Source organism: Stegodyphus dumicola, chromosome 4, assembly GCF_044657685.1.
Source record: "Stegodyphus dumicola isolate Sdum_Otavi_A_Nest chromosome 4, ASM4465768v1".
NCBI lineage: Eukaryota > Metazoa > Arthropoda > Arachnida > Araneae > Eresidae > Stegodyphus > Stegodyphus dumicola.
In genome coordinates, this window is record NC_140771.1 from 130,998,198 (window position 1) to 131,012,459 (window position 14,262).

At 35.3% G+C, this 14,262-nt stretch overlaps 1 protein-coding gene across 4 annotated transcripts in view; it reads left to right on the forward strand.

The window, feature by feature from the left end:
- The window catches only part of LOC118204935 (DNA-dependent protein kinase catalytic subunit-like), a 601,004-nt gene that overhangs the window by 224,552 nt on the left and 362,190 nt on the right, over positions 1–14,262 (forward strand). For all 4 annotated transcript variants that reach the window (XM_085815460.1, XM_085815459.1, XM_085815458.1 and 1 more), the window contains 2 exons: positions 9,870–9,962; positions 10,149–10,210. In XM_085815460.1, coding sequence (XP_085671586.1) covers positions 9,870–9,962; positions 10,149–10,210 — 155 coding nt within the window. The remainder of the gene's footprint in view (positions 1–9,869; positions 9,963–10,148; positions 10,211–14,262) is intronic.

Here is a 14,262-nt window from a genome sequence, read left to right on the forward strand (position 1 = left end):
AATGGCGGGAAAAAAGTTAAAATTACACAGAAACGCCGCATCAGCGTAAACGCTGCAATAGATTAAATTGCGCGTGACATCGTCGTGGGCCGTATAGATGCAAAAACTCAACCTAAGTCCTGATATATGACATACCAGTTAAGAAAAATGCATGAAATGAAACCATAACTCAAAAATAAATTAAAGGTAAGAAATGTATAGCTTCTGTGCCGTTTAGAGACATTTTCAAAAATTTTCCGCTCCCTTCTTACTTAAAAACTATCCAACAAGTACTTGTACCCAAACTGATGGGATCTGTATTTGGCAGAATGCCAAGAAAAATCCATTCATGCTGAAGGGGAAATACGTCAGAGTTCGTTATTGCGAGGCAGGTCGAGTCGTGTCCGCCTTTGAAAAAAATTGTAGAAAAGGCAGGGGTGGGGAGAGGATGTGTCCTGGAAGATTCATCGAATCACAGAGGAGAGAGACTATTCAAACTGATGAGAATGTTGATTTGAAAGGTGGAAGAATGTTATTGTTCTGAGATCTCGTTTAGTGTGAATAAGGCATGTAGGTCCGTTCAAGGGAAAGAATGTATACAAAATAACGTTCGCAAAAAGCAACTGAGTGGTCTTTTGTGTGGGAACAGCACCAGTCTATGCACAATGACAAGGCCATCCAAACTATGTACAATGACCATCATAGGAAATATTTTATTTATTTAGTGCACCTAAACGCCGCATGGGTAGAAACGCCGCAACCGCTGAAAATTTAAGTTTTAAACACGTAAACGCCGCGGCGTTTCTTCCGGAAATTACGGTAATTTAATTTCAAATGTATATTCTAGCAGAGTAAACAGGAATACTAATAAAACATTTTTAAACAGGAATACTAATAAAACATAAATATAAATATTGGTGATATTGTTCTGAGTTATATAGTGTGAAATACATACATGCACACATATACACACATACACACACACACACACACACACACACACAAAAAAAAAAGAAACGGATTAAATTTTATTTTGATAACAATTTTGACTTGAAAAAGTTTTGTTTGAAAAACGGACACATTACAACAAAATTAAATCAGTATATAATAATTTTCTGTAAGATGGCCATCCATAACTCCAAATGATTTTGGTCTTCTGTGGGAGTGGTTTTAGGGAGGTGATGTTCAGTACTGTATGTTTGTAAACTTGAAAATTTTGGTTGCTTTCAGAAGAGGTCAAGAATAGAGTGTTCACTTTGACAATTTAAGAAATTTTTTCTATGTAAGGAATTGTAATTGCCATTACACTGGCTTCCAGAAGTTGAGCTTATTGAGCTTACAGTACAAATAAATAAAGCATAATGGAAATTCTGAAAGCATAGGTGAATTTTAAGGGCTGAAAATCACTGTTGATGTAAGCAGCAGTATGCAAATATCGTATGTTATAGCCATTCAGGAATGACTCTTTGAACAGGTGCTAATTAGACAGTTGTTGAAGATGCCAACATTCTAAAGAATTTCAGGAGGTTCATTTAAATGTTATTATTAAAGTGTTTATAACTTTCATAAGATATTTTTTGTTGATATTCACGTTTCTGTAGCTGATGGCAGATAGTGAGCACTGGTGTGCTGTTAGACACATCGGAGCACAACCTTCAATCAGAGATGTTGCTCTTTTCTTTGGTGTTTATGATTTGGTAATTTCTCAAATGTGAAAACGTTTGAGATGACATTGACAACCATTTGACAACATTGATGACCTTATTCCACAGAATTGACAATCTTCTTCCACAACTGTTACTTCTATTGATTAAGGCACCATTTGGTAAGATTTTATCTGCCAGTACTGTTTGCTGAAGTCTTTACATGATAGTACTGCACTCCCAAGTGCCAAATGTTTGTGTTCCAGTAATTGTCTTATCCAAAAGAGCAAGATAAAAATGTTGTCAACATCTCAGTTGGACTATCTCAGATTGGCACAACATCCTGTTTTAGGACAAGTCCATATATTCCCCTAGAATAAGATGATAAGTGTGTGTAAAGGTCTGGAGGAAATGAGGTACTAAAAAAAAAAAAAAAAAAAGAGAGAATCAGGCCCAGAGCATCATTGAAGATCATGCATTCAAAAGGAGCAACATCATGGTATATGCTGGAATTTCAATGTGATATTACACTCAACTACGCATCTTTAAAGATGATTCTGTAATGTTGGTGCGGTATCAGATGAATTCCTACATCTCGTTGTGAAACTGTATGCTTCAGCGGTTGATCCTGATTTCCTCCTTATGGATGATAATACTTGTCCTAAGTGAGCCAGTATGATTAATGAGTTCAGGGAGAGTGGGGGCATTTCTCATATGGAGTGGCTGTCTTACTGTCCTAAGTTTAATCCCATTGAAAATTTTTGAAATGCCCTCAGCCATGCTGTCTCTGCACATTTACCTCCTCCAGCCAGTTTCAAATATTTGGAAACTGCTGTATTGGTGGAATGGCCATTGCAAGCATCTGTGATAGTTGATCACTTTATTGAAATTATGGAAAATCACTGTAAAGTTTGTGTGGAGGTTTGGGGTGATCACATATATTATTGATGGGAGTTTCACTTGTTTTCAACTTTAAACATTAATTTGTTAATGTGCCAAATATGACATTATCATACAGTTTACAAAATTAAATATTATCTTTTGTGCATAAACACATTTGCTACCTTCTTGTGTAATTTGGTGTTAAGCAAAGCTTAACTTTTCTATTTTTGTTGTTTTTGCCATCATATGCTCAATTATCAGTGTGTTTTTTATGTATGTTATAACTAGTGTGAATGATTCATTATCTTTTTTTCAGAGACAGAATGCAGATCTGCTAATTCTTTTCTCTTTTTAAATTTAAAATTATTTGATGAAGTAGTTGTAGTCTCATGTTTTATATTCAGTATATATGAATACTTTGAATATGTCAAATATGCTGATCATGTGATGGATTTGTAGCAAATATAAATGTGTATTTTCTGTAAATCCATTACATGATCAAATACTTTTGGAATCTGTTTCTTTACATTTTATTGGGCTGCTTTTATTTTTCCTAATGTTTCATAATACATTTTCAAAATATAATTTCTATATTATTTGTATTTATTTCACTTCTAATCATGGCTTTTGATTTATTATCAATGTGAAATATATATATTTTTTCCCTTCCAAAAGTCTTAGTTTTTTTTTTTTTTTTTTTTTTTAAATAACCGAAGTCGCTCATGCTCATAACTACACATTACTATAGGTTTACAAAAATAAATTCCGTTTCTATCATATATTTATATAAAGTAACATAGCTTCAAGAAATGCAGTTTTTCATATTTTCTTCCCAACTCCTAGTGGATCTCTAAATCATCCCAGATTTTAATTTTTAGCCTTTAGCCTAAAGAAAATGATTTTGGGCAATAAAATTAAATTTATTTAATTTTTGTTTTCCTCCAATATGTGATAAATTACTATGTCTATCAACACAAAAGTATGTAAATTACTAATTTTATTTACACAGTAGTATGTACATTTATTATTAACATTATTTTTATTGTATTTAAAAGTATTTCAATAAATTGCAGCTTTTCTTTCCTACTCCAGATTTTCTCAGTATAAAAGTGAAGGAAAATTACAAAATGATACTAGCCGAGAACATAAAATTTAGTGTATCTAACTAAATATTAATGCATTTTACATTAGAATCATAGTACAAGTAGTTTGATAACTTGAATCATGCATTATAAAGTGAATTTAAGTCAGTTTGGATTTCTTTTGAAATCACGTGGCTGTGCAGTGGAAAGTTCTCCTGGAAACTCCTGGACTCCTGAATATTGGAATTTGAATCTGCACTTTTTGTATTTATTTCTTTACATTTGAACCTACTAATTATCTGGATACATTTTGATTAGTAATGATCTTCCATTTTTTCCAGTTATTTATACTATTTTGCAAATTTATGCTCTGTGCATTTAGTGAAAGTCAGTTATTTCCATTTTTTAATCAGTTTTATAAAATTATACTCTTGCACTTGATCTGGTAAAATTAATTAGTCCAATAATCCTAACAGTTGTGAAGCAAATTATTGTTATATCTTAAACAATAACAAAGTCATGGGGCGGTTAAATAATTTTACTTAAACAGAATTTAGAACACACTGGCAGTGTATTGTGTTACAATATAAGCCAGAACTCGTAAGTAAGTATAAAGTAAACAAAGATTACACAATTAATTACTATTCTATAAGCTGGCCCATTACTCTGCTGGAGTGTCTGAATTTTAAGTGGTGGCAGTGATAGAAACGCAAGACCAAATAATTACAGCTATCAGAGCGTGCAGGAAACTAACACGTTGCAGGCTCGCAATGCTTAAAACATACTCTGTCTAAAAATCCCAAAACCTCAGTTTAAATAACTGGCTGCTTATTTGTGTTTTGGTACAGCATATGGAAGGCGGGAGTTATAGTAAAGACTGAAATTATAAATTAAATAACTGGTTAATTAACATAAAATTCTCTATAAACTCATACCTTAAACATCATCGCATCAATCTACAGCTATCATATTTGAAATAAAATATTATTCACTTGTCCTCTTTTAGGAATGCTTGTTGGTAATGGCAAACTTTTGATACTACAGGGCAAAATGCATTTAGTTCCAGTGCACTGTCTTAATTGCAATAATTTCTTAGAACTCATGTATATACTTCTTTCAAAAATCTATTAAAATCGCAATTAATATAAAGCCTTTGATGTAATCAGCTTTGCACTTAAACCTTAATTTTGCTGCAGTTCTTTGTTAATAAATTTTGCATTCATAAAATATATAAATAACATATATTGTTAGTACTCCAGTTATTTAAGGTTGTTGCTTTAAGTTTGCTTTTTTAATTTCTAATGCTTATACAGTCCAAAGTCTGTAATCTGGAATGATCTATAATCCAGACCTCAAAGCCACAAACTTTTTTTTTTTTTTTTTTTGTATGCTTTATGCATGCACATTTAATGTACAATGGGCGGTATAAGCTAGGCTAAAATTATCTTTACTGATTCTAAGGCATTTCAGTTAATGTTGCAGATTGTGCTGTTCTTTAATCTTCTAATTGGATACGGCTTATTATTTTTTGCAGACTGTTAGAGCAATTTTATAAAAATTAAGCTTGAACTTTCGATTATGAAAAAAAAGAGTTTCCAATTCTGGAGCTGCCAAAAGATCTACAAAGCAAAAGTATATTTCGATGTCCATCAAACAAAAAGTGGAATTGCTCCGTCTCGAAATTATGCAAGGAGTATGAGATTGAAAAGTCAACTGTATAATGACATAAGCAAAAAGAAAAACACCCCACTTGCAATGAATAACAGAAAAAGTGTTCATTATGCTAAAAGTGACGATCATGACAAAGTGATGATTGAATGTGTCAGACAGCTCGCAGCGAGGGCATGCCATTGACAAGTCCGATGCTAATGGCACAAGCCAAAATATTTCATGAAGAAATAAACACTGAGTGCACATATTCGACAGGTTGGTTAACCAAATTTAAAAATAGCCGTGGTATAAGACAAAAACCTACAGAAAAGGCTCTAACTGGTGTCAAAGATTCCAAAGCGAGATTAACAATTTTAGCGTGTGCAGATGCTGCAGAAATGTACAAGTGCAAACATTTCGTAATCAGAAAACATGCACGACCTCGAGCACTTAAAGGAGTAATGATTTTCCCCATTATATATCGTGCAAATAAAAGAGCATGGACAACAGAAGCGTTGATGAATGATTGGTTTGAAAATCCTTTTATACCCGCAGCTCGATGACATTTGAATTCGGTTGGTTTACCTGATGACTCAAAAATAGTCCTGATTGTTGTCAACTGTTCGGCGCATACTTCACTAAAAGTTTTAGTGAAAGATAATGTATCTGTATTATTCTTTCCTCCAAATTGTACGTATATCATTCAGCCTATGGATATGGGAATAGTGCACACGCTGAAATGCAAATATAAAGTAGGATTTTTAAAATCTATGTTAAATTTCTTGAACAATGGCAAGACTCTTCAAGACTTTTTGAAATTTTTTAGCATAAAGTCTGCTGTGTGGAGCATCACAAGATCATGGAAGGATGTGCTCCCAGATACATTAAAAAATACTTGGCATAATTTATGGCCAGCTACCATATTTCATGGTGAAGATAATAGCCATGAATTTGAAGGTTTTCGGACATTGCAAACTAAAGGTGAAATTTTCCAGTTATTGGATTTTGTAAAGAAATGTGGAGAAGTGGTAATAAATAAAGATAATATAACAGAAGGTTTTCATTGCGACGACAATGCCCCAATCATCAATCAATTAACGGACAGCAAAATCTGTAGTATGGTTCTAGATCCAGATAATACCACTTCCGATAGTGAAGAAAGTGACAGACAGGTTATTGAAAACGAAAAAATTTCGATTGACAAGTTAGTCAGTATTCTCCACACAGCAATTACGGGACTTGAACAGTGGAACTTTGTAACTGAACAAGAAATTATGTCTGTTTATATAATTAAAGAGAAAGTATTAGCACAAAAAATGAAGCAACTTAAACAACTTACATTGAAAGAAATGACGCTGATTTCTGTTGTTTGACTTCTGAATTAGTATTTATTCGGTGTGTTATTGTGTCTTAATTATTGAAAGAAATGTTTAATAAAGTAAACAAATAAATATTAAGCTGTTTTTTTTTGTAAATTTTGGTATTCTTTAGATCATAATTGCTCTTTATTTCATAAATTACAGTTTCATATTTTTAATTGTATAATTTCTGCATGTCATCTTACCAGATTTAAATTGATGATCTATAATCCGGAAAAACCCCTATTCCGGAATCGCCGAAGTTCCGACGAGTGCCCAGATTACGGACTTTGTACTGTATTAAATGTATAATTTCTCATTTTTTATTAGATGTATGAATGTGTGATTTCTGATGACACTTGTTAGGAATTTTTAATCAAGGGTTCCAGCCCCCCCCCGAATCGGCAATGTTTATATAAATAATCATGTATCTGTAGATTAATGCCTTAAATGAATAGATTCTAGATTTAATACAGATATTTACTGAAACTGTCCCCCCCTGAAGATCTGAAAAATTTTAATGCATTTTTATTAGTCCTGTACAGATCCATAAATGCCATCAGCGTATCATAATAATTTTGACAAAAGTGAGAAATTATGTTTATAGCAAAGACAGACTCATTTAATTATCAAAATTCTACTACCTTAAGATAGTAGAATTTTGATAATTAAATGAGTCTGTCTTTGCTATTAGTCTACCCATATTCCATAAATAAGGGTTAATTAAAAGAGTTACAGTCTGAAGTTACATAATTTAAAGACAATTAAATTGATGCAATCTTTTTTACTGTACTTAAATTTTAGAATCAAATAGAAAGAAGTATCGGGTGGCCATAATTAAACTCACAGTGTTCTGTAGTGCGATCTATTTGCGAGAATGATGCCACATTTTGTAGGAAGATTAAACAAGATGGGGACGAAAAATTCCGCGAAAAAAAATAGTTCCAAAAGTCACCGCTAGGGGAATATTTGGCGCTGTGTAATAGAAAATAGAGTGTTAACAAATGCAAATCAATACGGAAATTATATTTTGCATTCAAATGAGGTTCAATGTGGCTGCCGTTGTTGTGGACCACATATTGCATTCTGTGCACAGTATGCGCAACAGCAGAAAGTAACATGTCTGCAGGAATCTCCCGTACAGTCCGTGATATGTTATCCTTCAACGTAGCCAGGTCCTGGACCACTCCTTGATAGACCTTGGACTTAAGGTAACACCATAGCCAGAAGTCGCATGGGGTAAGATCAGGCGACCGAGGTGGTCATGCAGTTGGAAAGTAGCGGCTAATGACTCTTTCTGTTGTGAATTTCTGTCGTAGCATCTGTTGCACCCATACAACAACGTATGGAGGGGCTGCATCTTGCATGAAAATGATTTCCCCCAGGCATTGTCTTTGCTGAAGTGCCGGAATGACAAAGCTGTTCAACATGTGGTGATATTTCTCTCTGGTAACAGAACAGGTTTCCGGTCCTGTTGGGGTAATGTTCTCATAAAAGAATGGACCTACGATAAATTCCGCTGTGAACCCACACCAAACAGTTACCTGTGGTGAATGTAAGGGAATTGCTGTGACTGCATGTTGTGATTTGTCATCCCAAATTCGGCAGTTCTGGGTATTCACAGCTCCATTCAGCTAAAAGTGGGCCTTGTCTCCCCATAAGATTTTCCACGGCCAAGCATCATCCACCTCCATTCTGGCAAGAAAAGTGAGAGCAAAAGTCAATCGCTTATCATGGTCGGGGAACAGTAACTCCTGTACACGGCTGATCTTGTACGGATAGAAGTTGATAATCTTTCGTAAGATTTTCCATACCATACTGTAAGGCATATCCATATTCCGAGCTACTCTGCGAGCACTAGAGGTGGCAGCAATATTGTCTGGTCCTCTGTCGCCGTGGCAACTGCTTCGATTGTATACTCTGGTACAGGTTTTCGTCCTCTGCCTGACTGAAACTTCAGAGAACCTGTTTTCTCAAACGTCGCAACCATTGCTCTTAGCCCATTAACTGACACAGGATCATTACCTTTACACATTTTTTTGTGCGTTCTAAATGAACGAAGAGTGGCTGACCCGTTGCACTGGTTGAGGTAAAAGAATTTGACCAGTAACGAACGTTCGACTAAATAAGGAGACATTGCACATAAACTTTCAATCCGATTGATTCGAAACGTAACACATTGCCTTTTAAAACCCAAGCAGCTGGAACTGTGCGAATGGATGTTATGTGAAATTTGAATAAAGAACTTCTTCTTCTGCTCAGCGTACATGATATTGCAGATTACGAGACTTTATCAGTGTTTATGTAGATTTTATGCTTTTTTAAAAGTGTTGCCATATTGCACTTTGAACTAAATCAGAAAATGTGCAAAAGAAAAGTTCCATTCAGCTTGTCCATTAATTTTATTCATTGTCTTGTTGGAAAATGGAGTTGTTTTCATGCAACCTCGGAAACAACTAGCTTTATAACATAGCAAGATACTGCTGACCGTTAACCCTGTTTCCATCAAAAAAGAACGGGCCATAAACAGATGATCGGGTTATCGTACAAAACACATTGATTTTGGGCGAAACTCATAAATATGCATTAATTTTATTCCGTATTAATTTGCATTTGTTAACACTCTATTTTCTATTACACAGGGGCCAAATACTCCCCTAGCGGTGACTTTTGAAACTAATTTGTTTTTTCGCGGAATCCTTCGTCCCCTGTCTTGTTTAATCTTCCTACAAAATGTGGCGTCATTCTCGCAAATAGATTGCGCTACAGAACACTGTGAGCACTGTCAGTTTAATTATGGCCACCCGGTATATTTATTAATGAAAGCTTGTTTATGAAACATGTTAATTGCTAATTTTGATCATAAATTATGTAATTTCAGCATGAAAATTTTGTAAGTTTATGCCAAAAGCAGACGTGTACCATAAGCCAAGCTGTATGAAATACAGAATTATGGATGTAAAACAATCTTCAGATTTGAAATTAAAGAAAATGGAATATTTTCATTGTAGTTAATCTAAAAACTATAATTAAATGAATAGGAAAATGAGACTTTTAAATTTTACTGTTAATTTATTCAGCTTTTAAGTTGGATATTTGTTACTTGAACTTTCCTATTGCTTAGATATGTTGTAGGGAAATAAAAAAGTCATAAATGATTCCATGCCATTTTGTGTTTAACACAATGCTGCTTCATTTAATTTTTGGATCTAGAAATTCGAATATTTGCCATCAGTGAAATGTGTATTTTGTTATACTTAAATATTTCATTTCAGGTTGCTTTAAATATCTGTAATGATTATTCCTCTTCTCTTTTGCCAACATATATCACTTTGCTTCAGAAAAAAGGAGTTACAACAGATATTTTAGTAAGTGTATTGCACTTTTAAATTCAGGAAGTTGTTTTGATGCAGTACATCTGTATATGTTGTAATATTTTCTTAGATCATAGTTTGTAATTATTGTTTTAATAGTCTTCATCTTAATATTTGACATCTTTATTGTACCTTTATACGTTTAGTATAATGCAAGTCAGCAATTCAATTTTGTTTCAGATACGTGCTTTAGATATTTTGCCATTTTTTCTAGATGTTTCTGAAGATAAACATTTACTCAGGTAAGATTTCTTTGTGGCCTTTTTTCAATATACACCGTGTTTCAAAAAGAATATATGTATTGCAAAGTGTTATTTTGTCCGAACTACCAATCACTGCACCTCAGATCGGCTATTGGCGAAATGAATACATAGTCTTGTTTATATTAATAGCCGCAGATGTCAGTTGTCTTCTATTTTGTGTGGTAACCATCAGATGTTTAAAATGGCTGCTCCTCAGCGGAAACCATTTTGTGTTCTCAAGTTTGTAAAGTGCAATTTCGTGATTACAGTGCAAACACATTTCAAAACCTTCGTAGATGGTATAGACAGTTTGTAAATACAGGATGTGTATGTAAAGGAAAGAGTCCTGGTCACCCTCCTGTTCCTGACAAAAATGTTGCAGAAATTCACACTGCTTTCCAACGTAGCCCTTCAAAATCAACTCGTCGTGCCAGTCAGGAGTTACAACTGCCTACAACAGCAATTTGGTGTGTTTTGAGATGTTTGTTGGTTATGAAGCCGTACATGTTACATTCGTTACCCCTTCTGTGTCTTGGTGACAAATGCAGACGTGTGGCATTTTTGTAACGAGATTATTGATGCTATTGACAATGATAACACTTTCACACAACACATCGTGTTCAGTGATGAAGCGACTTTTCATGTAAACAAACACAATGTTCGAATTTGGGGCCTACAGAACCCACATGCAGCCATTGAATATTTATGAGTTTCACCCAAAATCAATGTGTTTTGCGCGATAACCCGATCATCTGTTTATGGCCCGTTCTTTTTTGATGGAAACAGGGTTAACGGTCAGCAGTATCTTGCTATGGTATAAAGCTAGTTGTTTCTGAGGTTGCATGAAAACAACTTCATTTTCCAACAAGACGGGGCACCCCCTCACTGGTGTCACCACGTTCCTGATTATTTGCATGAAACTCCACCGAACCACTGGATTAGTCGTCAAGGAGCTGGCGACTTAGCATGTCTCACCTGGCCTCCACGGTCACCGGATTTGACACCCTGTGACTTCTTCCTGTGGGGTTTCAAGACAACGTTTATGTACCACCACTCTCACAGAACCTGGAAGAGGTGAAGTACTGGATCCGTACTGTCATAACATCAGTGACGAAGGACATGCTTGCCTGAGTGTGGGAGGAATTTGAGTTTCGATGTGATATTGTTCGTGTCGCTGATGGAGGACACGTTGAACATCTGTAATCTGAACTTGAGAGTTTCGTACATATGTGGGTAAAATTTCATATTCATGTGTCATACAGTTTAATAAATACGTGCTTTCGAAATACATATATTTGTTTTTGAAACATGCTGCGCTACCATCATTATTAAGATATATATAGATTCTGATACAGATATTTCTGGACAAAAAATAACTTTTTAACTTAATAACTAGAATTACACAGCATGAATGGTACAATCTGTGCACCCATTCTAAATCATATTTTAGCATTTTTACATTGTTGTGGTAGTACAATTGATGAAAGAGCAGTGAGTGGCAACATATAAGCAGCTACTGTTTTTAAGATGGAAAGGGGAACTAACTGAATTAAAAAGGAATGTTGAGGGGCTACTACAATTTTGGAATTTTGATTTACATATTTTAAACTTACATGTATATGTGGGGAAAGGCAACGACCATAGTTGATAGCACACATTTATTACTATTTACAAATATAGATTACATTAGGATTACAATTAATGAAAATGGTATACGAGCGATCGAGCGATGTCTGCTTCGCTCACCAGCTAATCCTCGTCTTCTCCCGAAGGCGGGAAACACATGCTGACGCAATGCATACATCACACAGTAGGGGATTAGGGAATATCGTGACATAACATTTCCCACATTCGGCCATCATGACCGGACAGGCGACCTGAAGCAACATAGTATATCATCAAATTAAAAAAAAATTATTATAATATAGTAACATAGGTATGAAAAAAATAATCTGTAGATACAAAGCTGAGGATACTTACACAAATGGAGCAAAAAAATAGATTAAACACACCACAGCAGTTAACTAAAAATAAAAAGAACATTAGTATGACAAAATGAATTAAAAAGTTGATATGAGGAAAAAAAAATATTAGAAAGTTCTCAGGTGTCATCTGTCCAAACACAGGAGGACCTATAATGCTGACAGTTTAATAAAAATTAAATGATACGTTCATATTGTTGGACCAGGGTTTCATGTATTCAGCACAAGTAGATGTTTTGGATGGTCCGTCGAAAAATGCACACTTTTCCACATCATATGTGTCATTTTGTTTGAGCCTGGTGACTTTATAAGGTCCGAGAAATTTCTGTTTGAGTTTTAGACCAGGGCCAAACTGAGTTCGTTTGATAGCCACGAGGTCATGAAGTTGAAATTTTTGTGCCTGTTTTCGTCACAAATTATAAGTACGGCGATTTTCGTCTTGCACTTTAGAGATTTGCTGTTTTGCGTCCTTACGGGGATCGTCACGTTGCTGAATGAATGCAGATTTGATCTCCTCGTCGATTTGAGCAGCGATGTTTATGTCGTTTTGCGATTTCATTTTAGTCCCAAAGAGAAGTTCAAAGGGAGTGGAATTGATGCTACGTTGAAAAGTTGAATTAATAATTTGTTGCACGGTGGGAACATGGCGGTACCATTGCTCAGGGTTGGTTATGGAGAGTTTAGAAAGGACAGCAATAATAATGGAGTTCAAACACTCAACTTGATTGTTCGATCGTGGGAAGCCAGCTGTAATAAGAACATGCTTTATTCTCTGTGTGTCACAATAGTTTGCAAATGCAGTAGATTTGAATGCAGGTCCTCGACCAGAGATAATCCGTGAAGGATTTCCGAAGACTGATCTTTGAGATTCCAGCCGACTGATAACTTCATCTGCGTCTGTAGACCTTGTCGGATAAAGCCACATGAATTTAGTAAACGAGTCTATAACTGCCAATATATGTTTGTATTTCTTTGATGTGGGGGCAGGGGGACCTAGGTGGTCGATATGGTACGTGTGCAAGGGTGCGTCGTCTTTGTCAATGTCAAATGAGGTGCAGAAGTTCGTCTTGTTTGCCACGCTTTCGATTATTGAGGATGCATGGGATGCAGTTATGGATACACCACTCAATTTTTTCTTTCAGATTTGGGATAAAATATTCATTGTTTAAAAGTTCTTGAGTGCGGATTTCGGCGAAGTGGCCTCGTTCGGGAGCTGTTTTAATGACATTTGCCTGCATATCCTCAAGCACCACAAGTAAGTCAATGCCATTGACGTTTTTGTGCAGGAGATTGTTCTTAACGAGAAAGTTATCATACGAAGGCGTCGTTTGAAGGAGTGCTTTAATAGCCGTAATATGCTCGTCGGTTTCTTGTGCTTTGCGAAACTGGAGAAGGACACTGTCTTGGATAGTCATGCAACATGGACTGCGACTGAGGGTATCCACATGAGCCATATTTGAGCCGGTACGGTGCTCAATTTCATAGTCAAAATCTTGGAGATATAAAACCCATCGGGCTATTCTCGAATTGAGTTTCTTTTTATTTAAAGTTTGAACAAAAGCGTTGCAGTCAGTGATAATTTTAAAATGTGAACCAAGGACGTAAATACGGAACTTTTTTAAAGCTTCAACAATTGCAAGGACTTCAAGTTCATAACTGATGTATTTACGCTCGTTATCCGATGTTTTCTTTGACATGTAGTAGACAGGGTGAATCGTTCATAGATTTTTGTAGTAGGATTGTCCCCAAGCCATCAATGGATGCATCGGTATGAATTTCGATAGAACTCTTTTGATTAAAAATACTTAAAACTGGTTGTTGAGAAAGCAAATATTTTAATCTGTGAAATGCGGCTTTCTGATCAGCATGAAATTGAAAGGGGAGGTGATCCCCTTTACTCTTAGTGATCTTACCCTTAGTGATCTCCTTTCGAAGGAGATCACTAAGGGGTTTTGCAATGCTAGAATATGAGGGGATGAATTTCCTAAAATAACCCGTGAGACCGAGAAAGCGTTGATGTCTTTCGTACTCTTAGGTTCGGGGTAGTTAATTACAGATTTTGTTTTCGAA